We start from the raw sequence: 26,596 nt of genomic DNA, 5'->3' as shown, positions 1-26,596 counted from the left end.
TCACGCCTCGGCCTTCTGTTTTCCTGTCTTTTTCTAGACTTGACTGTGATGACACCCTTCGTGGCAGAATATACTTGCTGACACTCACTGACATTTAAAGAACAGTCACTGGCATGAGCAACCAAGGTGTACAGAATCCTAACCCAGTGAAAGGCAGTACCCTCAGGGAATGAGAGGAAGGTTTGCATTGATGGAATGGGGATGTTTTTTTAACAGTGCAATGATGCATATCCATCATTGAGTGTGTGGACTGAGATGTTGAGTGTGATATTCATTAAAGCCTTGGATTTCAGATGATTTGAATAAAGGCGATCCAGAGGGAGACAAGGTCCCTCTAACAAACCACCGCACTCACACTGCGAGGGACCACTGGGACTTCAGCAGCATGACCCCTCACTCACAGACCAGTGAGGAGAATCTCAAGGCTTCAACTTTCAGCATCAATGAGACGAAGAGCAGATCCCCAGCAAAAAATCTGAATTTTGTTACATCTGACACGGGCCCTGTGGAGGTCAGGAGGAAAGGCAGTGGATCTAATCCCTTTACAGGTACATAGAGATGCCAACTGTGATTTAATGTATTCCTTAAGGTTTCATTACATGACTTGCCCCTATGCTCCAGCCATTAGTCAGCCAATACTCAATCAGCTAATCCTTATGACGGACTGCCTTCCTACGCCAATTGGAAAGCAAAAAGACTCATTACCCAACTGGATGATGCTTAACTGTCAGTCAGACAACATTTTATCTGGTAAAGAGAAACGTTCAAAGAAAATGAGCAAAACCAAAATCCTTCGTAATGCCCCGATGATTTTTCACCAGGGTTGCACACAGCAGTGTCCTGGCAATTGATCTTCAACTCCTGGAGGCTTCAAGTCAATCCTGGAGGGTGGGCAACCCTACAGAGTCATCCTCCACTCCTTGTGGATTTGTTGGATTTTTAAGGTGTTGTGATAGTTGTCTTCATTGGAACTGTATTCAGAAAGATCTGCTTCCATTTCCTGTTTCCTCACACCCCTCACCCAGCCTTTTTATTTCTTCCTCCTTCTCAGTCCCAGGTGCCATCTTGTTTCTGAATAAACAATGGAAGAGCAGGAGGCCATTCAGCCCCTTGAGCTTACTCATTATTCAGTTAGAACCTGCCTGATCTGTACTGTACCTCTGCTTTATTTACTCACCTTTGCTTCATATCCTTTGATACGCTTTGGCATCCACAGCCTTTTGGGGAAGAAGGTTCTAGATTTGCACTACCTGCCGTGAAATCTGCACCAATATCTGAGTCAGCCATGTTCGGATATGAGCAACAGAATTTTGAATGAGCCCAAGTCTAGGCAGAGTGGGAGGGCAGCTCTAGTGGCGCAGTAGGTAGCATGCCTACCACTGAGCCAGAACCTCTGGGTTCAAGCCCCAATTCAGGACTTGATGTCCAAAGAAGGTGTGTTCGTAATGTGAGGTTGATTACCAGCCTGTAAATCCTTCCAATATGCCTGGTGACAGGCAGTAAGAACCGGAAAGTTTCCTGGTCAGCCATATTGCAGAAGGCAGTGGCAAACCACTGCAGTACTTTGCCAAGCATAATCATTCCATTGATTGGACCAATCCAATGGAAGCCCATGGTCACCACCAGCTCTTTGGATGTGGCACCCGAAGGAGGAGGAGGGAGCAGCAGTGATTGGAATTGTTAAGTGTGGGAGATGGGAACCCTGAGTGGAATACGTGGAAGTTACAACATGGAAGCATTTGTAGTGAAAGGTTGTGACCTGAAACATTAACTCTGTTTCTCTCTCCACAGATGCTGCCAGACCTGCTGAGTTTTTAAAGCACTTTCAGTTTTTATTTCAGATTTCCAATATCTGCAGTATTTTGCATTTGGATTCCTGCTTTTATCTACTTTGCTCCATCATTTCATAATTAAAGCACTATTACATCCAGTCCTCTTACTGAGGACTTATTATGTTGACTGATCACTACCTTGTGGTTTTTATATTCTATACCTTGTGACAAAACCTAACGTTTGTTTACAGCCTTCTCATCCAGAGCTGCTGCCATTAATACCTTGGGAAGCTGGTGTTCCAAGTCCTTCTGCTCTTCCACAGCCTCAAGACAACCCCCATTCAGACTATAATTACTGCTCTCCTTCATAATCAAAATACATCATCTCAAACTTACTGACACTGAATTCCAGCTGTCACATTTTAGCTCATTCCCCCCCATCTTATCAAGTTTCTTTGGTCTTCTTAAGAATTAACCCAGACCTCCTATTTTAGTCTCATCTGCAATGTAGACACCATTCCCTCAATACCTCTATTCAAATCATTGATGTACACCAAAAGCAGAACTGGCTCTAGAACTGAACGCTACCCACTCCCACCCACCTTGAGGAACTGCCCTCAATTGCTGCTCTGTGCTTTCTTCCCTTCTACAATTTGTTATCCAGTTTGTAATCCACTCTCGCCGTAATTCCGTAAATAGGAGCAGGAGTAGGCCATTCAGCCCCTTTAACCAGTTAATATAGGAGCAGGAGTAGGCCATTCAGCCCCTTTAACCAGTTAATATAGGAGCAGGTGTAGGCCATTCAGCCCCTTTAACCAGTTAATATAGGAGCAGGTGTAGGCCATTCAGCCCCTTTAACCAGTTAATATAGGAGCAGGTGTAGGCCATTCAGCCCCTTTAACCAGTTAATATAGGAGCAGGAGAAGGCCATTCAGCCCCTTTAACTAGTTAATATAGGAGCAGGTGTAGGCCATTCAGCCCCTTTAACCAGTTAATATAGGAGCAGGAGTAGGCCATTCAGCCCCTTTAACCAGTTAATATAGGAGCAGGTGTAGGCCATTCAGCCCCTTTAACCAGTTAATATAGGAGCAGGTGTAGGCCATTCAGCCCCTTTAACCAGTTAATATAGGAGCAGGAGTAGGCCATTCAGCCCCTTTAACCAGTTAATATAGGAGCAGGTGTAGGCCATTCAGCCCCTTTAACCAGTTAATATAGGAGCAGGAGTAGACTATTCAGCCCCTTTAACCAGTTAATATAGGAGCAGGTGTAGGCCATTCAGCCCCTTTAACCAGTTAATATGGGAGCAGGAGTAGACTATTCAGCCCCTTTAACAAGTTAATATAGGAGCAGGAGTAGGCCATTTAGCCCATCAATCCTCTTCCACTATTCAATCAGATCATGGTTGATCCACAGCTCAACCCGTCATTTGACTTTGATCCCTATGCATTGATCCTTTTATTTGATAAAATTCTGTCAGTATATTGTGTGAAGTTTCTCTGCAGTTTGTTGATCAGTTTGAACCTGCACCTCTTCCTCCTGTCAGGTACTTTCACAAGTGTGTCGAACGTGTTCAGCTTCTGGGGTGAGAGAAAGGGCAGCCAGTTCTCAGAGTTACACGGGCGTTCAGTGTCAGCTCACGTTAACCTGGGGACGGCATCCAGCATGGAGGACAGGGCCAGGATTGAGGTGGAATCCAGGTTGGAGATGCTCCATGCACAGCTTAACAGGTGAGAGCATCACACTGTTGTGAGGCTGGCAGTTGGCCAGACTGTAATCAGTAGAGTGAACTCCAGAACACAGTGAGAACCTAAACCTCTCAAGATCAGAATCACATGTGTAGGGACTCCATGCTACATTTACATCATACTGTACAATCAGTTCCAGTTCTATTATACTAGTGATGCCACACTATTACTGTCTGCTCAGATCAGTGTGACGTTGAGGAAAGCAGGAGCCACACCAATGTGCTCACCAATACTCACATGTGCACTCACACTTATATTCACACTTGTACACATACTCAGAACTCATACTTGTGCTCACACTTGAGCTCCCGTTCATTCTAACACAATGTGCTCATGTATACTCACAGTCATACTGATGCACATATCTCACACAAGTGCTCACATATTCACTCACACAATACTCTTACACTCCTGACACGGACTCAGGCTTCTTATTGTTTAATTAAGAAAATGCACAAAGCGCGGATTCAGTCCAAGGCTGTGTTGAGTTTGCCGTGGAAACAGTAGGGTCCGGCCTTCAGCCTCAATGTCCAGGCTGGGGAAGGGAAAATAGTCAGAGGCCCCCACCAGATTGCAACTCAACACCACTGTTGTCAAGTGTATGTGACTTGGGCATTGGATAAGGACAGAGCCAATTATTGAGTTATTAATATTGTATTTTATTCACAAAACATGTTTGCAGCCCGACAGCTGAATTGCAGCGTAACTTGCATCAAAAATTATTCTATAGACTAAGAGATCAGGTTAAAAACATGCAAGCATGTAACAATTATGTAGTAACAAAAATAGACAAACAAATTCAGCAGGTAACAGAGAGGTGGTGGGCAGGACATTAAAAGAGTAATGTTGAATTAAAATTATGTTAAAATTACAAACCAGTACACCATTCCTAACATTACAGGCAATCGGGTACATATCAATTTAATCACGTAAGTAGTTCATTGAGGACCCAAGCCATGTATGGAAAAAGGCTACATTGGTACCTCATCATCCTACATCTTAAAGGGTTCAATTTAACATGGCTGATCTTCTTGTGTTTCAAACCTGATAACCTTTGATTCCCTTACCTAACAAGAGTCTCAGGGTTCAATTTAGCTGAATCTCTCGAGTTGCCTTGATTGCTCTGGGCGTGTGGGTGATAACCAATTCTAAAAATTGGGTGGATTGCATAAGGGATTTTCCAAACTTGGTACAAATGTTAGGTCTTCTTGCTTTATAATGATATAACAGCACCAATCACTCATAAGGGATTGTGTAAACATGTTGTGGGTTCATTTATTGAGGCTAGACACATGGGAACAGTTATACAAAAGCATAAAGCTTGAAGACACATCAGCAGCAGAGCTGACTGCTGTGTGCTCTACTCTAAGCAAAAGTAAAACTAAAACTGGATCACATGACACACTTCCTTCTAGTGATATCATGCTGCAATCCCTTAAAACCATATTACAACAGTTTGTAGAGTTTTGAGCTTTGTGACATGAAGGGCATTGTTGTACAGCTGGGACAGAGGGCTTCAGGTTAATCTCAGCACACACTTCTGTATTTTTTTTGATCTGGGCAGTTTGTATGTGTGTGAGGCCAGGGTGCCTCACAGGCACAGTGTTATTCCACCAAGGGAAGGATGTAGCCAACAGGGATCAACAACAGGTCATGGATAGAGAGTCTGACAGGGATATGGGATCCGAGAATGAACATAGCATATTGTCCGCTTGTCCTTCATACTTCAACTCAGCTTGAATGTAGCTTTCACCTGCACCAGGTGTAATTAACTTTATGTCAAAGGGCATGTGCTCAGGTCCATCGAAGGCTGCGCCCATGGTATACCATTTATTAGTATTCAACTGCATTTGTTTCCCTCATTGGGAGCATCAAAAGTTTCCTGAACCTCACTGACTGCATCCCGCGGCCTAGACTCTGCGACTGTCATATCATCCAGGTATTTCCAGTTTTTGAAGCAAGAAGAAGAAAGAAAGCAACGTTAATAAGGATGAGGAAAGGAATTGAGTCTGAGACACAACTGTTGTTAACAGGGGGAGAGGAAGGTGTTCAGGGGGCATGAGGTCAGGACAGGGGAGACAAAGATGTCAGGGGTGAGTTTGGGAGGGGGGAGGAGGGTGTAAAGGGGAAGAATGCGTCAAGTGGCCCTAAGGGGGAAGGAAGGTGAAAGGGAAGGAGTTGAGGGGAGGAAGGAGCTTCGGAAGGGGAGAGGAGTTTGGAGGGGGGGAAAGGAGTTTGGGGGGGGGGAAGGAGTTTGGAGGGGGGGGAAGGAGTTTGGAGGAGGGGGAAAGGAGTTTGGAGTAGGGGGGAAAGGAGTTTGGAGTGGGGGGGAAAGGAGTTTGGACGGGGGGGAAAGGAGTTTGGAGGGGGGGAAGGAGTTTGTAGTGGGGGAGAAGGAGTTTGGATGGGGAAAGGAGTCTGGGGGTGGGAGAGGAAGAAGTAAGGGTGGAGGAGGGAGTAAGGGGAGGAGGAAGGAGTGAGGGGTGGGGGTGGGGGATGTCCAGATGAATGTTCAAGGAAGGGGTCTGTGGAGTCAATGACTGCCCCCTGTGGTAGGAGGGAATGGTGAGTATGAGAGGGGGCAGAGTGAGTGGGAGGGTGAGAGGGTGAGGTGAAAGGTAACAGTAGAGGGGATGACAAGGGTGGTTGGTGGGGACTCGGAGGCAGTCACAGATCCTGGAGGTGGGAAGGAGGATTTCGGGGAGGTCAATGTGGATGGGGGTGGGATTCTCGAGAAGATAAGGAATGTGCACGTTCCCCTGGACATCCTGGAATGACAAGGGTTCGGGCTGGTAGGTGACGGTAGGGGAGGTGGAAGGTGATGCCAGTTGACAGTGATGGGGGAAAGGACATGGGTGACTGGGGGAGGGGAAAGAATGGGGGAGCTTACAAGAAGCTTGACTATGGCCATGTTTTACAAATCGAAAGTGAGCGGAGCCTCGTGTTGGACGGACACAGGTGCTGCTGGGAGTGTGATCAGTGGGTGGGCGGAGATGCAGGTCAGCTTAGATAGACAACTGAAAGAGACCCCAGCAGGCAGCATTGAAAACACTCGGGGCATTGAGATGAGTGTAATGGAGACTCTGTGTGCGTGAGAGAGAGCTCACATGAGGCTCGGTCACACACGCTTCTCCCTCCAGAATCCCTCGTGATCTGGCTGCCTGCAGCTGAACTGTTAATGGGGGGGATGCAGTGGGAGCACTCGTGAACCCTGTCAATGAAGCTGAAAGATAACATTATACATTATTCAGTGAAAATGAATATATTTTCAGATTATTAAGTGACAAAATATGTTCACCTGTGCAACCACTTGTGATCAGCATTTCTTAACTTTTCTAGGCCTACCACCTCTTCTAGGTGCTACCCTGACATCCGCAGCAGGGCTGGAGACAGCCATGTTGCCTCTGATGACTTCAGTGTGCATCTTCTGGAGAGACGAGGTCTTGGGGGTCCCGGCATGCTTTGGCTGTCCTCCTATGGGCCAGCTGCTCCCTCTGCGGTGACAGAGGACGAGGTTGAGGGGGTCACAGGCAAAAGGGGACTTGGAGGGAGAGCACAGCCTCTGAGATTCCTGGGGTGTCCAGCTGCTAACCCCTCCTCCCGTTGGGTGCCCGAGGGCCTCAGCCTGACTCCTTGAGGGGAAAGAGCACCTGGAGGACATCAAGATGTCCCGTTTCCTTCCCGTGTTGCCAATGCAGGAACTCACCCTTGGCTGCTGCGAGGAGCACAGGTCTGCATGCATCTCTGCATTCTGCTGGACCAAGGTCGCCATGGCGTCCACCATCCTTCCCATGGAGACCTCCATACGGGCACATGTGGGCACCACTTCATCAGAGAGCAGGCAGACACACTCCTCTGACTCACATACCACTCCGTTGAGGGTTTCCAAAAGCTCTGTGTGATGTTCCCCTGCCTTCTGCTGACTCTCCACGATGAGTCGGCAGGCTGAATCCAGAGGCTCCTCATCTGACTCAGACCTCACAGATGCCTCTTCCCCAGCAGTTCTCTGAGTGCCGGGGAAGCTCGTTTAAACCTGCCTCCTCCTTCATGGACATGTGTCTATGCAGTGACCACCCGATTGTGAACCCGAGCCTGCTCTAGATCTAGGTCCCACTGAGGTATATATCTTTGCACTGGTGGAGGGTGTGGGTAAGCGCTGTGATGGGTCTTCCAGGTTGTTTATTTCCTGCTCTTCAATGGAACAGGTGTCCTCTTCGCTGGAGGTGAGGATGTGGACGGAGCTGAGGGTGTCAGTCGCTTGGCAGCTCCCTGTGAACCAAAGATAATTAGTGCATGCCAGCAGAGTCAAGAGCAGGAGAGGGAGCACTCACAGTTGCATTGAGAGAGGGATGATGTGGTGCACAATCCTCATATGGGTGTTCGCTGCCGACCTCACTGTCACTGCAGGCACGGTCCACGTCCCCACCAGTCAGCGCGATAGCACGCTCCTCAAAGTGAGTGAGGGGCCTCATGTGGGTCAGTCCACCTGCCCCCCCGGGCTGGGACCTCTCCCTCCTACTGTGAGCCAGCTTCACCTGCATGAAAACAGATGGAGCGAGTGTGAGCAGGACACACGGCCCTGAGTGGAATGTTTGTGTGGTGAGCGGAGCCATGGACAGGATGAGGACACAAGCTCCAGAGGATATGGGCCTGATGGAGATGTGAGGGTGTGTGTGAGAGTTAGTGGTGTTGCTCTTTGTGGTGTGAGATCCCAGTGGATGTGTGATGGGTTTGGGAGTGTGTGAGTTGAGAGTCACGAGGTGGTTGACTTCCCTGGCAGAACACATTCATCTCCTTTCAGTACTGGATGGCTGACCTCCTCTGTGCTCCGGTGGCACCGACTGCCACTGCCTCCCAGGCTAGATTGGTAACTCTGCTGGACTTCCTTCAGCCAGAGCAGGGGTAGAGGACATAGCACCGGCCTTCCACTGTGTCCAGAAGGCGCCGCAGAAAGGTGCCATTAAATTTGGGGGCTGCCGTCTTCTTCACTTTTGGGGTCATCTGTCGCCTGGAGCAGTCCTGGTCTGTAGGCATGAAGTAGGCTGCGCTCTGGTGCGCTTTAAATCTGGTGCCTGGAGCAAGGAAGCACTGAGGTCATGCTGTGGCAGGCAAATCCGAGCCTGTCTACCAACGATCTGGCGTGTTTCCCATGAATACATTATTAAAGAGGTGGGACGTGCCAGGAATGGGACGAGACAGCGTCAAAACCCGCCATTGCGGCCAGCGGGTAAAATGTCCTTTCTCCTGCCTGCTACCGCACTTTGTGCAAATCTTAGACAATTCCACACTTAATATTTAACCAGGGTCACCCATTAGAGACTAGGCCTCCTGTCTGCTGAACATACTCTCAGGTTTATGCCTCCATAATATGCAAACTGCCCTAACTCAGACCTCAAATCACATGTTCCCAATGAGCTCATTGCAAGGCCCCCATAGGGCGGGGACCAGGGGGCAGTGGGAACACTATGGAGTCAGAGCAGTGGGACAGGGATATGTGCAGGGATTAGTCGGACTGTGCTTGGGGGTTGAGGGGCAGGTGATGGGGACCAGTGGGACTGGATAAGGGACCTTGCCCAAATCAGGGGAAAAGCAGGTTACAGTAGGGAGAGAGAAAATGGAGAACTGCAAGTCAGATAGCCTGACATGGCAGTTTGTTGAAGTCCAGCCCAGAATGACAAATAGAAAGTATCCCCATCTGTTGTCTGCAAAAGCCCAGGTATGGTAAGATGGCATGAGAGCTGGGCAGCGTATGACACTGTGCCTGCTCTCCCACCCTACATGGCTTGGCCTCTCAGCAACTAGGCACTCCCCAGAAGATAAATGTTGTCAGCAAAGCAAAAATTGTTTGAGGGTCTCCCTGTGCTGACCCTGAGGTTGGGAAGTCCTAGCTAACAGTATTTCTCCAATTTTTCCACAGGCTGGAGACTAGGATGACAGCCGATATCAACATTATCCTGCAGCTCCTGCAGAGACAGGCAGTACCAGTACCTGTTCCCCCTGCCTACAGTGCTGTCTCGCCAACATCCCACTCTATCGATTTGTACTCTCCACTGTCAGCAGAATCGAAAGCTTCATCCTCTGCTCAACCTGCAACTCCGCTTCCAGCATCCCTTCTGGAGGTAAGTCTCAACTTTATTATTGAACGGAATGAATCTATCTGCTGTTGAAGCTCCATTTCTTGCTACCTGATTGGGCAGTAGTAACCACATGACTATTAATGCCGGTTCGTTAGCAGCAACCAATCAACTTGTACAGCTTATTGTAAAGCAGCCATGGCCTTTACCTGGATCCGCAGTAGCCAATTGCTACCATCGCAAACTATGGATCAATTGCAAGAGGTTTCCATCTCTGGCTTACAAGGGAAGTTAAGGGTAATATTAGATTAAAAGAAGACGCTCATAATGTTGCAAAGAAAGTAGTAAGCCTGGGGATTGGGGGTGATTTAGAAACCAGCAAAGGGCCACCAAAAAGAGTAAGCTAGCCAGGAATATAAAACAGATTCCAAGAGCTTTTATAAATATATGAAAAGGAGGGAAACAGCTAAAGTAAACATTGGTTCCTTAGAGACAGAGACAGGAGAAATTATTATGGGGAATGAGGAAATGGCAGAAACGTTAAAAAAATATTGTCTGTCTAATGGGGGGTAACCAAGGGAGAAATCAAGGTAATTAATATCAACAGAGAAAAAGTATTGAAGAAACTTAAGGATCCAGCAAATCCCCAGGACCTACATCCTAGGGTTCTATAAGAGGTAGTGTATGAATGGATTACAGTTTTCCAAAATTCCTTATATTCTGGAATGGTTCCAGCAGTTTGGGATTTAGCAAATGTAACACTGCAATACCAAAAAGTAGGGAGAAAACGGAGAATTGCAAGTCAGATAGCCTGACATCAGTCATCAGGAAGACGCTGGAATCTCTCATTAACGAAGTCTTAACAATGCGCTTAGAAAATAATAGCATGATCAGACAGTCAACATAGTTTTAAGCAAGGAAAACCATGTTTGCCAAATTTATTCATGACTTTTGATTACGGTAGATAAAGGGGAATCAGTAGATATTCAGTATAAGGTTTTCGATAAGGTGCCACAAAGGTTTAATATGCAAGGGTTCATGGAGTTAGCATGAATAGAGGATTGCTTAATAAATAGGAAGCAAAAAGTGTAGGGATAAATAGGGCATTCAAGTTGACAGGCTGTAACTAGTGGAGTGCCATAAGAAGTGCAGGGGCCTCAGTGATTTTCATCTTTATTAATTAGACAAAGAGACCCAGAGCAATGTTTCTAAGTTTGCTGACGATGCAAAGCTAGGTGGGGATGCAAGCTGAGAGGACACAAAGAGGCTGCAAAGAGATATAGACAGGTTAGTTGAATGGGTAACAACGTAGCAGATGGAGGATAATGTGGGGAAGTGAGATTTGGTAATAAGAATAGAAAAGCAGATTTTTCCAAAGAGGTCAAACTGTAAATGTTGATATTCAGAAGAGCTTGTGTACACTCGAACAAGGAAGACAGTTAGCATGCAGGTACAAGCAATTAGGAAGGCAAATGACATGTTGGCCTTTGTTGCAATTCAAGAAAACGTACAAGAAAAAGTTTTGCTCCAATTGAACAGGATTTTGGTGAGACCACACCCTGGAATACTGTGCAGAGTTTTGGTTTCCACATCAAAGGAAGGATATAATTGTCTTGGAGGTAGAGTGAAGATTCACTAGATTGGTTCCAGGGATGAGAGGATGGTCCTACGATGAGATGAGGAGTAAATTGGGCTTATATTCTCTTGAGTTTAGAAAAATGAGAGATGATCTCATTGAAACTGAAGGGGCTTGACAGGGTAGACACTGAGGATGTTTACCTTGACTGGGGAATCTACAACATGGGGGCAGAGTCTCAGGATAAGGTGTCAAGAATTTAGGACTGAGATAAGCAAAAATTTCTTCGCTCAAAATGTTGTAAATCTTTGGAATTTTCTGGAGTGGGACATGGGGTTAGGGCAGGAAGGGGTGTTGAGGTTTAAGATCAGCCAAAATTATATTGATTGACGGAGCAGGAATACAAGGCTTTCTGGCCTACTTTTGCTATTTCTCGAGACTTAAGCCTTTCTTCAACCGTGAACCCTATGCCCTATACCTGCCTCAGCCACTTTCCCCAGGTCCTCTCCTTCCCTTTTTTGGGGGAGGTGGGGGGTTTGCTGGGGAGTAGGGGGCCAGTGGTTCACATTGATCAAGGTTTTCACCCCCACAGAACCTATCCCCAACAGGATTAGGAAAAAGTAACAGACTCACCTTCAGGTCTGCAAGCTGAGACCATTAAACTGTATAAACACAATCAGCGTACCAATTCTCATAGAATTCTGCTTCCTTCCCCAGACTCCATGCTTTTCCAAGGCGGAGAAACAACAGAGGAAAACCCAGGAACCCTTGACTGGTGGAACTCAGCTGACAATGGCGCCAGATCAAGCTGTCACCCTCCACCCTGCACCCAGGCACCAAACATCCCCTCCCCTTCTGGCAAATCTTCAGAGACCGCCTGCCTCACCTACTTACTTCAGCCCATCCCGCTTTCCCTCACTCCCAGAGCATTTGGAAAGTTCCAGCACACATACAGACATTAAGCGACATGTATCGGATCCAGTCCTTCCAGGCAGTTAGGGCCTCGTCACGAGTTTGTAGGAACTTTACCTCGCTCCATCCTCTGTTTTCAAACCACATTGCAGAGACCAGTGCTGCCTTGGGGTCCTGTCCATCTCTTGGTTTTATGCTGCAAATGGGAGATCAGGCAGGACTGTATTACTAAAGCTGCTGCAATACAACCTCAAACAATTTGGTTTGTGTACAAATGGGAGGAAATGGAGCAAACCCAATCAGCTAATTATTAATTCCATTGCTTTATTTTTAAAAGTATTTATCATCATCCACAGGAAAAGAAAACAACAGCCATTCTGTGAACAGTCTCAGGATATTTCAAAAACTTTGTCCACAGGTCTGGTTCTAGATGGACAATAATTTTCAATAAATTTGAAACACATGTTGAACAGCAATGGAACAATTTAAGATGGTACATCGGAGTGTATCTAACCCATGCAGTACCTGGGAGTGCTTGGTGCATTGTAAATGGAACTTGCCTCTCCATCTGTGCTTTGGTACGGTCATCTTAACTTTTAGGCTGTAGCAGTTGGCTGACAGTTGTACACTCTCTGCAGTTTGTTTTTCCATTGATGTCACTCAATTATCAGGCAGCTGTCAAACCAACAGTAAATCTACTACAACCATTTGACATTGACCACAGAGGTTAAAATTACCCAAGTGCGAACAATGTAGAATTCCACCCCCCAGCATGAGCGTGCTCCAAATCCTCTCGCAACCTTACACTCCATAAACCCTTCAATCCAAAGGAGGGCAGAGCAGTCATTGAGTTTTCCCAATTCTCCAGTAATATTATAATGGAGGACAGTTAGCATTCCCCCTACACATTGCAGAATGTCTGGTAAGAAGTGGATGGCATGTACACTCTGCATGGTCCTAAATTTCTCCATAGTACCAGAACCCTCACCTGAACCCAATTCCCACAGGTTTCAGATTGACAGCTGCTGCCCTTGCATCCTCCAGCAAACAGGAAACCCTAACCGAGCCTACAGCTCATGGGATTAAGTAGCATCTGATTGATGAGAAAAATGGGGGCAATGTTCTGATTGGCCAAGAAATCTTGCTCTTGGAAACAGATTTGCATTGAAAACATATAATAAACAGTAACCTGATTAGCTGAGCAATGCTGTCATTATTGGAGCATAGTCCAACCAGCACATGCATTGGCTTTAGTGGATATCTTCAGCACCATACTGGGAGAATACTGTAGTTGGAGATGCTGTCTTTTTGATGTATGTTAATTGGAGGCCCCATCTCTACTCAAGTGAAGAAATTCCTCAGAACTATTCAAGTTCTCTTTGGTGTCCTGACCAACATATAATCAATCCCTCACCAAAAACAACCAGATTATCTGATCACCTATCTCATTGCAAACTGGCTTTTTACCATATAAATGCTGTGATGTGAAGTGCATTGAGACATCCTCATATATCTTAATATTTGCATAATTGAATCAGAGCAAGAGAATGGATGCAGTTACAGCATCTCAGGTAAATGTGGGCCAAATTCATAACCTTAGTTTAAACTATGCTAACTTGGCAGATCCAGCATTATGAAAAGGGTTTTCTTTAGGTTTCTTGCTGGGAAATGTAGAGGGAACGTGATTGCATCTAATTCACACTATACCCAATTTAGGCACCAGGCTCCTGAAATAGGTGTTTTCCGGTTCCAACATCCTTTACTAAGGAGGTAAGGGATACAAGGCAATGGTTCATGAAAAGTTAAGGGTCATTTTAGTTACAAGGTTAGGTTGGAAAAGCTGTGGTTGTTCTTGAAACAAGGGATAGAGGTGAGATTTTGATAAGGGTTGTGCACAAGATTATGATAGGTTGGATAAGGCAGACGAGGAAAAACTGCTCCCATCAGCTGATGGTACAAGACCCGGGGGAACACAGATGAAAAATTTTGGGCAAGAGATGCAGGGGGTAATGAAAGGAAGATCTTTTTTATGCAGCAAGTGGTAATGATCTGGAACTTGTTGCCCACGATGGAAGTGGAATCAGAGACAATGATTTTAAAAGAAAATTGGATGGTCACAAAGGAAATATACTTGCAGGGCTACAAAGATAGAGCGGGGGGAATGGGACAGACAGCAGCATGGAGTCTATGGGCTGAAAATGACAGATTAATCTAGGATCTAGGGGGTGCAGGAGGAGAGGAACCTGATGTACATGTGCATAAGTTTATGAAGGTAGCAGGACTGATTGAGAAAGTTAGAGCACACAGTATCCAGACTTTAGTAATAGGGGCATAGAGTATAAGGAGCTAAGGAGGTTGTGTGAACTTGTACAAGTCACTAGTTCATCCTCCACTAGAGTATTACAGTCAGTAGAAAGGATATGAAGGCATTAGAGACTGCAGAAACAATTCATGAGAATTGTTCCTGGGATGAGGAACTTCAGTTATGAAAATAGATTGGAGAAGTTCAGACTGTTTTCCTTAAAGAAGGTTTGGAAGAGATTTAGAAGCATTCAAAATCAGGAGGGGTCTGGACAGAGTAGGTAGGAAGAAACTGTTCCAACTCATGAAATGATCGAGAGCAAGGGGGCACAGATCTAAAGTAATTAGTAAAACAAGCAAAAGTGATACAAGAAACTTTTTCATGCAGCGAGTGGTTAAGGTCTGGAATGCACTGCATGGAAGTGTGGTGGAGGTAGGTTCAATTGAAGCATTCAATTTTTAAAAAATTGTCTATTTAATTTAGGGTTGATGACTGGCCTGCCTGCATCTCAACTACTGGGTTACAAATAAAATGCAGCCCACTTCCTTGTTCGAGAACGGGCTGCTGTATGTACAAGAACCGGACAGATGTGCAACCCTTTTAAAAATATATGACCCTACATATCGCTGAAAAGAATGTGTGGGGTTATGGGGAAAAGGCAGGGGAATGGGACTAGGTGAGTTGGTCATTCAGAAAACCAGTGCAGATATGATGAGACAAATGGCCTCCTCCTATGCCATAACAATTCTGTGATTCTGAGGATGATGACCTCAAGTGGTGATGCTGATACAGGAATGACCAACGGAACAAATCTGGAAGACGAATGTGACAACACTGACACGCTTCAGCAATTTTATTAAGAAAAAGTTAACATCTTATATATTCCATTGTAAACAAAAACATTCTACAGTTCTAAGAAAGCACTCAGCTATGCATTCATTAATGAACAGAAACTGGACAAAAATCGCACAATATAAATAGTAAAAATGCCATTTACAGGGTAAATGGACATTCTGAAATTTGAAGACTTTTTAAATTAAAGACAAATTATTTCTTCAATGTAAGATGGATGCTCCTTCCACCATTAAATGCAGTGGCCTTGAAATTACATTTCGGGCACCAGCCGAAAATGCTAGGACAAAACTCTGTAAATAGCTGAGGAAACAATGCCATACGAACATGTCCAGCTCATAATTCCAAGGCTGCATTGTGTTTTTTTTTAAAAATCAAAACGCGAGGAATTAAAAAAACACACAAAGATTCCTGCCTCAGTCTGATATACAGCATCCGAACTAACTACTTAAAAACAATTGGCAGCTACACTCAACCAGCTGCCATGTGACAGGTTTAAAATGAAAGGAGTGGGGTATATAGTTACACAACACCAAACCTTCAGAAGAATGTAACACCAGAGATAATGTGTGGACTGATGTAATTAAAACAGGCAACGAGCAAGTTGGGATTTTATATTAACAATTTCAGGAAGAAATGATTTGGTTAACCAAATAAAGTGACTGCCCCTGCAGTGTGGAACTGGACAGTTAGTAGTTGGCTGTCTATTTAATTTAGGGTTGATGACTGGCCTGCCTGCATCTCAACTACTGGGTTACAAATAAAATGCAGCCCACTTCCTTGTTCGAGAACGGGCTGCTGTATGTACAGGAACCGGACAGATGTGCAACCCTTTTTAAAATATATGACCCTACACCCCACCCTAGAATTGGATGGGGCAAAAAAATGTTGGCAGTCTCTAATAACTGAGCAGTGAAGCCCCCCCCCCCCCCCCCCACCCCCCACACTAGAATTTGTGCTTTGTCCTTTCCAAGCAGCCTGCACTAATACTTTATATACCTGATGGAACATACATCTAGAAATACTGTCAACGCAAATAAACAAACTCAGGTTGAGCTACACAATGAACAAGTCTGGAATCTAATGGCACAGATAACAACAAAAGATCAGTGGGTAACATCTAAAACATCACCTTTCAAACGCAGAATTCAAAGCAGGTTACTCAGTACAGAAGATATCACCATCAGTCACTGATGCTGATTACCAAAACACTACAACCACTACACACCAAAATAAAGGTGGGGCCTGTCAGAATGAAACCAGTGTGGTCAATGATGGGATTTAATAGCGAGTGTCTGAAGTGAGCGCAGAGTCAACTTTACACATGGTCACCTTGGTCAGCAATTGGCTCTTGAGGGTGTTCTGCTCTCTGCTGCTGACTTCAAGCCTTAGATTACCTCCCTCCCAATTCCAACACCCACTTTTTCCACATTGCCCTGCATCACATGCAGCAATGAACTTTCCAGGACTTGGCCCAAATGGCTATTCTTACGTGCCCAGATGGTGAGCAACGGCAAGCTATTTGACCATGGAGGAGGCAGAGCCCAATCTCACCTTGCTAGATAACCACAGGCAATTTTGGACATGAACCACAGGGTAACGAACATAAGCAGGATTCCCATGATTGTCCCTTCCCAATCTGCAGCATCCACACTGGGATCAGTTAACAAGACCAATAAGCTAGGGTCATACTTATTCTATGTGGATCAGTACCACACACCCTGCAGTGCTCTGGATTTCTTTAAACAGGGAGGTCAGTGAACAGATGAAGTTAGATGAATGACCTTTTTTTTCTAGTTTCCTCAAATATCTAAACAGCATGTCATTAGCACAAAAGCTATTGGTCAAAATGGACAGCAAACAAGAAAGGGTTAAATTAGATCAACACACTCCCCTTTTTTTCAATCTGGTGGATAAAGTAAGCCCCGGCTGCTGTTCCTGACCTGAGTTCCATTTGTAGTTTTTCCACTAGCTGATCTCAGTCAGGGCAGCAGCGCTTCAGTTGGGTCCATTGCCATTGTGGGGGGTAATGGGGGGTGAGGGAGATTTGGCTCAAGTTTCTACCGATAAGTAATTCAGCACCCACTCCCATGAAAGTGCACGCATGAAATAAGCCTCAGCTATAATGCCTCATGTGGCCAAACAACCTGCTGGCGCATCCCATTTGGACTCAGATAGTTTTCTGGGTGAGATCCAGAGGGAAGTTTGCGCCTGACTAACTTTACCAAGCACAAAAAACAATGAGGTGGCACTGACACACTCCAAGTAAAGAAACAACAGACGGAATTTATACTCCCACTTATCTACATTACACACCTTCCCTGCAGGTGTTAGCTGTAGTTGAATGAGACCATTCCTGCTGTTCAGCTGAAGAACTTTCTAAAGCAGCACTTTCGCTACACCCAAAAGGTATATAAACAGCCTAGAGAAGAAATCGCACTTTAACCAATAGTGTACACTTGTCTGATTCAAACTGTTTTCAGCACCGATAGGCCTGCATTCTGGGGTTAAACAATTGCAAATATCCACACTCTCCGCCCAAATAACCACCCACCCACAAATATTTTTACTGAATCCTAGTCAATAAACGACACTTACAGCATGACTGCCTGAAAGAGGCTCATAACACACTCCCAATAAAATCCTAGTAATCACACTGCAAAGTTGTACAAACATGGCTTCGGTCAGTGACAAACCAGAAAGTAAATACGACGGTGTATTATCTTGTTGCTCCTGACAGAATCAGGAGTGTAGTGTAACCCAAAGGAACCAGAGACAACCGCATCCCCCTCCTTCCAACTGCCAGGAACACACGGCAGATACTTTAACAACATCTAAAAAACATATTGTGCACAATTAACACAGAAACTGGGTAAAATCTTAAGCCCCTAAACCAGTGCTGCAAGAGTGACCAGGATCCTGTTTGCAATGCTACGCATTAACACATGTATCAAGGTGAAGACTGAGCAATCAACCGGCAATGTATGAAATAGCATAGACTAAATAAACCATGCAAATTAAAGCTACATATCCAATAACAATTGGTCTGTTATAGAATACAAGGACTCAGTGATTGCACTGCCATAGCCCATCTGTTCAGGGTTTACTGTAACGATTCTTTTATAATACTCCCTTGAACATCACTGAAGGCTTAAAATGAGCCAAGCCATGCAGATAGGAAAAAACACGCACACACACACACTCAACAAGCAGGACTTCAATAAGAAACATTAAGAGTTCAAACAGCAAGCTAATTTTTTATCGTTTGAATAACTGGGTTACCTTATAAGAATTCCCCAGCTCAATGTGCAAACTTAACACAAACTCCACAAGAAATCCAAGTGCCATTGGGAACAAATGGTAAACTAGCTGAGGGGCAACTGGTAGTATACTCCCCTGCCAGAGGTCAGCTCAAGAGCAACTGAACCTGGGATCTTGCTAGTCCATCTAACTCACCACCAAATGAGCCAGCAGAGGACCTCAACTTCAGCAGGGAAAGAACCAAGGCAGGGGAAGAGAACAGAAGCGCTGATATACAAAGAACTGTGACCCCCACAATATTAAAATCTAGACCTTGGTCCCTAGCTATACCAGAGCTGCTGCTGCCATTCCAGAATATATTGTCACCAACTTATTTAAAATATTGGTACCACCACATTAACAAAAAATCTCTCAATTAATCAATCCCTCTGCCACAAATGAGTGTAACCATTAGCACTTCACCCCATGTCATACACCTCTCTCCAGGCATGCATGAAGTTTACAAGGTTAGAATTTATACTTAATACTCCTCTTTTTCACAATTCATGACAATATATAATGGAAACTTGAAATTGCCACCATTGCACTGTGCTGATGCCCATGTGCTGATATTGATTGTCATTAAGTTAATGGGCTATTTCTGAGCTAATGCATGCTATTCTAGAGTAGTAGTAAGAACCTCTTCAGTACGAAACGGACAATAAAATGTAGTCACTGGTTGAGGAAAACGCCACCCAGCATCGCTGCTAAGTGGGTGTGGGGTGTGAGAAGTGGCACCACATGGCACTGTCAGATGAATAAATTAGATATAAACTGAATAGTAAAAGTGTTACAGTCCAATCTATAGGCACAAGACCCTCTTTTCAACCAAAATCTTATCCAAGTTCCAATTCCTAATGTGAACCCAGTCAGGCCCTGTTCTGACCAGACAACCACATTTTCCAATAGGGGTCATTGTTTAGCTCTAATCAGTACTTCACCCTGGCCGATTCCCCATCTCCATCCCCATCCCAGGGGTGCTCTAGCCAATCACTGTGTATCCAAACTGAGGTCAGTGAACTCAGCACACACAACGACTCTCGCCTGACACCAGTTGATCTTGCAGTGGCGATTTTATTCACTTGTGTCATAGGAGGAATTTGGAGTTTTTCTTAATTTAAAAAATAACATTTTCAAAGCAGTCAGCTTTTTGTTGCTGGCAACAACCCCAAGCAGAAGGTATGATTTAGGAGTTTACAGCATATGCTATAGGAAAAAGACTGATGTAAAAATACAACTTCATATTTGCAAGGCAGAATCAGATGAAAATGTGGCACTATATTTACAGTGGGAAGACTCACCACGAAGGATGTGGTACTTTGAGCACTTACAACAGCTCAAACAAAGGACAAAGTCTTCAAGAAGCATGGTAGCCCACCTCACAGGGTGGGCACCTAATGCCAAAATCAACCAATTAAAAGAGTTACATGAATCAACAGACTCACTCTCGTACACACAAAATCATTTTAAAATACATTATTTCCCCCAGGTTTTCATCAAAAAGTGGAGCATCCGTCTCAAAACTGGACAGAATGGGGGACATACCGACAGGTCAAAGAAATGGGAGCCATATTACTCAACAAATACTGGGCCAAGTTGCCTGGGGCTATTTCAACACACTAGGAGCTTCCTTTATGCACATCACTTCACCTGTATTATTCACTCCCAAGACATACTGAGAAGCCCAGGCTTTAACTTTAACCAGTGTACTTTTAGCAGGAGCTGCATTGCAGACCATTCACCATTCTGTTACAACAGGTCTTTCAGTGTGGTCAATTGTTAACAAAATTAGAAAATTCCAATGCACTAACTGGCCAGGAAAACATACCATCTGACAGTGAGCATCTAATATGTACAGAGGCATGAAAACACGAACTGTTAAAATACCCAGGAGCTTTACATCTAACCTTCTCTTACAACACAATTTTTTAACATGGCCTCCCTGAAGACCATTGGCTACAAACAGAAGTGGGTGTAGTAACTAGTAATGAAGTACTGGGACAAGGCTAGAGTCGGGCAATTAGTTAAAAATGAGAACGCTACCAGATGGTGGAAGCACTCGAACAATAGTGGGAGGACAGTGGGTGCTCCCAGTTAGTTAGGATTGAGAGGGCACCATCATTGGCTGTCAAAAGGTTCAATGGCAAAGAGCTGGAAAATAAACACACCAGAGCCACTCAAATTGGTTTACCCAGTAAACTCTCCTTCACCCAAAAAATATCAGTGTCACCACTGGTAGGTATTTACAGTACAGTATTATTACACAATTTTTATAACAATCCAATACGCAAAACACTTCACAATATTTCAATTTAGTAAATTCCCCTCACCGGTGACACACCCATAACCACCAGTACTGTATCCATATTCTAGTGAGCCTCTAGTGAGACCTGTACCTGTGCCCAGTATTATACTGCAACATCTGTAACCACTAGTACTGTACCAGTACCTCAGCACAATACAGTTCAAAATCCAGAATCGAGTTATTTAACCCACAGATCAATACTTTAATATTCTGACTGTAGTGAACTCCACAGTTGTATTCCGTGCCCTGGTCATAAGTAACCAGTTCAGGAGGTGGTTAAAAGCCTGGCATTCACAATCCCAACTATTGTGCACCTATTGCGAAAACGCAACCTCGATTCCAACCAGCTTCAAATCTGACTCGAGTGCCCTGAAATAGAGGCTGGTGGCTCATTCCCTATGGTGTGCTGTGTGCAGTATATTTCACAAACACGTCCCCCAATAATCCCGTTACTGATCGCACAATGTCCCCTCCCACCAAAAATCCTACATTTGCCAATTATTTCCCTGAATTAGTACACTGTTAAAAATACAAGGTTGTGGGAGTCCATCAATAAACAAAGATTGAGCGTGATCCATTTCTCATTAACACCCCTCCGATGACTGAATACACGGGAAAGCAAGCCTACAGGGAGTGGGTTTTATTTAGTTTTATGCAGGACAATTTCACTTTTTTGTCATTTGCTGAGAGATACCTAAAGTTGAACATTCTTCCCCACAAAGATAAAAACAAAAAAACTGCGGATGCTGGAAATCCAAAACAAAAACAGAATTACCTGGAAAAACTCAGCAGGTCTGGCAGCATCGGCGGAGAAGAAAAGAGTTGACGTGTCGAGTCCTCATGACCCTTCGGTTCTGTCGAAGGGTCATGAGGACTCGAAACGTCAACTCTTTTCTTCTCCGCCGATGCTGCCAGACCTGCTGAGTTTTTCCAGGTAATTCTGTTTTTATTCTTCCCAAGTTGGTCTGTGATATCCCCAGCAATTACCAGCTGCAAACATAAAGGTACTTTGTTTGTCTTATCTTCTCCTTTAACATCTAAAGCAGTTTTAAAGAGAACTCTGGCGCATACTGTATATTTCAACACACACAGCCCTATACAGCTCCACTCCCAAAGCAGAGCACAGGCTCTGCATAGAACATCCTAAAAGGAAAAACATTCCACATCCCTTCTTCCCCTGACACCTCCCCTTGCAAACTGCTGCTGGAAGATATCATCGAATTCACAAATCTGTGTTCCAAGCAATAAAAGAGCTGGTTAGTTTTGTACCATCTTCAACAGACAGGAAAAGTGACAAGCCTAGATTACAGAACACAGGGACTGGACAAACAGGTCACACAAAAATAGCCCAACACAGCCACTAGAGCCTAACTGCAGCTGTGCTGTGCAGGTTTGTTATTTTTATTGCTTTTCAATTGTACCTCGTCACAGTGTGTCTTTTCCGTCCATTCCCTCAAATAACATTATATAGTGTTTGCTCATCCTCCACACCTGCTCTATAGGTTGGATGGTGGGGAAGTGACAGGATAGGGATATATAAAGTAAACTGCAGTGACAAAGCATAAATAAGTTCCTACTGCCTCAAGATACAACCTTCATAATGGAATGGCTTTTGTTAATTTTTAATTGACCACCTCACTTGAGGGAATACCATCAATACCGAAGGATTTGCACAATCCCCATACCATCCTCGCCCTCACAATAGGCAGTGTAAAACTGCTGGTGGGGTAAAGCAGTGAGCACAGCTCTCATAGGTCACAAGCCCCCATTTCAGCATAGCTGAGTTTATATCACACAACCAGTATAAAACAGCATTCGACAATCCAGTTACACTGGAAAAAAATGTTCCAAATTCACCCTGTTTATATCAAAGCATAGATTCGAAGCTGACAAACACAACAGATCAACAGAGGGCTGAGTGCAGGGTGAAGGCTATTACACACCAGTGATACGGAAACTGCAATTGCAGATTTGGATGGGCTGGCTGAGATAACTTGTCAGTTTGTAGGCAAAGTAAAAAGGTGGCCCCAATGGCAAGCAGCGTCAGCAACAGCCATTGCACAACGTCCACTCTGCTACCAATTCTGTCACTTCATGGTGCTCCCCGTTTCCAGGAATGGGAGCAACACCTCATTACGAGAGGCCGAGCTGTAAAGGTGTGCAACCTGGAAAAATACAGAATAACTGAACAAAGAATAATCATGTTCTGCAGGCCGTTTCCACAAGACCCTTGCTCTCGGAGTGACATTCTGGTGTTAAGGCTGTCTGTGCATATTCACCTTGCTCATGAAGACAGTTGAATGGGGATGATGTTGCTGATGTGGGGGTGGAGTCGGGTGCATTCTCAAAAAGCACTGATCATTGCTGACTGCATCACTCCATCATTCCCCTCACTGTCTAGGTACTTCAGAGAACCTTCACTCCAGATGGTAAACTTCACCATAACCTGATTTTATGGCCTCAAGTTGCTAAAGCATTCCCCCAATATTAATTTCTGAAAAAAGACATTCCCACTTTTCAATCAAAGGAAAAAAACTGCCACACATCTAGCACAAAGGATAGCTCACAGTTGCAGGGGACCCAAGTCCCTTATTGGAGTACAGTAAAATTACATGGCTGAAGTGGATCAGAGAACAGAACTGTTCTGAAACTAGAATTTCGAATTATCCCAGCTGGTATTAGCCCAATTGTAAAATTGAGAGTCTTACTTACAGTGACGTTTTATAAAGAGATTGCTGCTGTACTACAGAATGGACATTACCAGAGATGGGGCTAACTGATTGAATAAAAACTTCATCCCTTCTTAGCTGGTTTAGCAATTTTTTTAAAAAGGGGGAGTGGGGGAAATGGATCAGGAATCCAAAAAAAAGTTACTCTGGGCCCAGAAAGGGCCAATTGCACTCTGTATACAATAACACAACACTGAGAATCAGCACAAACATCCTTAACTTTAACTCATTCACACTGCACATACATACAACAGGCCCCATCTCCCTCACTCAACTAGTGTAGGTCTACAGACTACACCCGTAAGATCTCAAGACAGTTATTGTAGCAAATTGCTATCCAGTCAGGCTGGGTTGATGCCCATTGGACATTGTTGATTTCTCCTTCTGCTGTGTAGGCCAAGATGGGGTCTTCGATGGCACGTGGCATTTGCTGGATGTCCCAAATAAGCGCCTGATGGTCATCCGCTTTAAACAAAAACACAGTTGGTTTAGACCAAAAAAGTACAAGACATCAGCCCTCATTGTAACTAACAGACTGAGCCCAGGGCCAGACATTCCTCCCATTGAAAGTACTTATGGTCAAAGTGAATCGCCTGCTCTGAGAGTTCAGTTCAACCTAGGGTTACTGCTTCAGATTTTAAAAAAGGAACACAAAGGGGACAATATGCTTTATTCTGTTAAGTGGAAATATGGAGTGGATAGCCCATAATTTCTATCCATCAAGAATGTTCCTGGGCTTCAGCCATGGAGATGCCGAGCAGAGGCTAGGCAAAAACATATAGGGAGAAACCACTGCTGGAAGCCACATCAGCCCAGCCCACCTTGAAGTGGAATTCCTAGATGCTGTGTAACTGTTAAGAAGCAAGAGCTTCCCAATTACTGAATGGAATTCAATAACCACTTCCAGCACACCTAACCCAAGATCTAAAGAAAAGGAAAAACAAAAACAAATTTCAACACAGGTTCAAATCCAATCTAGACTGATGAGATAAAAACCTAGTGTGCCTGTTAAGGAACACCACAGTGACCACAACGTAATTAAGTTTAGTATGCAAACTGACAAGCAGGGAGAACAGTTCAAGAAATTGACCATGGCACAGTGGTACAGGAAACCATTCAAGTAGGGGGGAGGAAAAAGGAATGTAGTGATAGCAGGGAATAGTATAGAGAGATTAAAATTGTTCTCTGCAGCAAAGAGTGAGTCCAGTTGGCTGTGTTGCATGCCCTGTGTCAGGGCTTAGAACATTTGCTCAGGGCTGGGGAGGAACTTAGAGTGAGAAGGGGTGGATTCAGTTGTGGTCCATGTAGGTACCTACGACATAGGTAGAACAAGGAAGGAGGTTCTGCATAGGCAGTATGAGAAGCTGGGTACCAAATTAAGCAGAGCCTCAAAAGGTAACAATTTCTGGATTATTACCTAAACCACGTGCAAATTGACATACAGCAAATAAGATTAGAGAAATGAACGCGTGGCTCAAAGTCTGGTGTGGGAGAAGTGGATGCTGTACCATTGAAAAGGTCTACATCTGAACCGTGCTGGGACTGATGTTCCAGCGAGCTGCATAGCTAGGGAAGTGGACAGGGTTTTAAGCTAAAGAGTAGGAGCAAGGGATCAAATTTGGGAAGATGTGGCAAACAAAAGAGTAGAGACAAGGCAAGAGAGAAAGGCATTAAAATGGGAAATGGTTAGCAGAACGTGGTAGGAAGGGACAGAGTGCAAATTTGAATAAATCAGCAGATAAGGCTAGACATTACCAAAATAATACAAGGAGAAAAAATTAAAGGCTCTGTAAAAAAAAAAAATGCGCATAGCATTTGAAACAAAATAGATGAACTGGCAGTGCAATTAGAAATAAATAAATACAATCTCATAGCCATTACAGAGACATGGCTGCAGGGTAACACAGATTGGGACCTGAATGTTGAAGGGTATGTGGCATTTAGGAAGGACAGGAAGCTAGGAAAAGATGGAGCGGTAGCTTTGTTAATTAATGTTGGTATTAGCACATTAGAGAGGATGACCTAAATTCAGGAAACCAGCATACAAAAGCAGATTGGGTTGAGATGAGAAACAATAAAAGCAAAAAGTCACATGGAGGAGTGGTGTATAGGCCCCCTAATTGTTACAGTAAAGTCCCACCATTTGCGACTTCCTTGCTCTCGAATTAACTTATCCGTGCTTTTTACTTTACAGACAACGCGTGAGCAATGCTCACTTATCTGCGGTTTCCTTCTCTCTTCTTTTCCCGGGAAGAAGGCAGCCATGATGGAATGCCCACAGCTACAATAATGGCTCTATTCAATTTTAAACCTTCACTGATGTATTGCTTAGAGGCTCCCCTGTCTGTCCTATGCAGGCACTGCACTGAATTTTTGCTGGAGTGTGCAGTACTGCCCTCCCATGGATGGAACAGATCTAACTGAATCCCATTCAAAAACATGTTTCCCCTTTGTGAGATATCATGGGAACGTAACCTCTGCGAACAGCAGAATTTCACTGTACACGATAGGACAGAGTATAATGGGAGCTTGTCAAAGGACATAGTCATGGGGGATTTTAATCTACAGATAGACTGGAAAAAGCCATTGGGCAAAGGCAGCCTAGATAAGGAATTAATAGAATGTTTTCATGATAGTTTCTTGGAACAGCACATTCTGCAGCCAACCAGAGAGCAGGCTATACTAGATCTGGTACTGTGCAACAAGATGGGATTAATTGACAACCTCAGAGAAAACACCCCTAAGTAGCAGCATTCATAATATGATTGAATTTTACATTCAGTTTGAGGGAGAGGAGAGTGGGTCCAGGACTAGTATTTTAAACTTAAATAAGGGCAATTATGAGGATAGGAAGTAAACTAGCAAATGAGGTTAAGGGATGGGTCCATCTTCAAAGCTGAAGAAGGATCATAGACTGGAAACATTAACTGTGTCTCTCTCCATGGATGCTGCCAGATCTGCTGAGCTTTTCCAGCATATTCTGTTATTTCAGATTTTCAGCATCCACAGTATTTTGTTTTTATATTATT

At 44.4% G+C, this 26,596-nt stretch overlaps 2 protein-coding genes across 2 annotated transcripts in view; one reads left to right on the top strand and one right to left on the bottom strand.

Moving 5' to 3' along the window:
• kcnh6a (potassium voltage-gated channel, subfamily H (eag-related), member 6a) overlaps positions 1-13,280 on the top strand; it is a 229,084-nt gene extending 215,804 nt beyond the window's left edge. Inside the window, exons 12-15 of the mRNA XM_041173545.1 lie at positions 294-548; positions 3,316-3,499; positions 9,435-9,636; positions 11,885-13,280. Coding sequence (XP_041029479.1) covers positions 294-548; positions 3,316-3,499; positions 9,435-9,636; positions 11,885-12,166 — 923 coding nt within the window. The 3' untranslated portion in view covers positions 12,167-13,280. The remainder of the gene's footprint in view (positions 1-293; positions 549-3,315; positions 3,500-9,434; positions 9,637-11,884) is intronic.
• An 8,486-nt stretch (positions 13,281-21,766) lies between these two features.
• Positions 21,767-26,596, bottom strand: part of dcaf7 (ddb1 and cul4 associated factor 7) — a 41,695-nt gene continuing 36,865 nt past the window's right edge. The window contains exon 6 of the mRNA XM_041173840.1: positions 21,767-24,032. Within this exon, the coding sequence (XP_041029774.1) occupies positions 23,860-24,032 (173 nt within the window). The 3' untranslated portion in view covers positions 21,767-23,859. The remainder of the gene's footprint in view (positions 24,033-26,596) is intronic.

The sequence above is a fragment of the Carcharodon carcharias genome, chromosome 23 (assembly GCF_017639515.1).
Source record: "Carcharodon carcharias isolate sCarCar2 chromosome 23, sCarCar2.pri, whole genome shotgun sequence".
Lineage (NCBI taxonomy): Eukaryota > Metazoa > Chordata > Chondrichthyes > Lamniformes > Lamnidae > Carcharodon > Carcharodon carcharias.
This window is presented reverse-complemented; position numbering and strand designations above follow the sequence as displayed.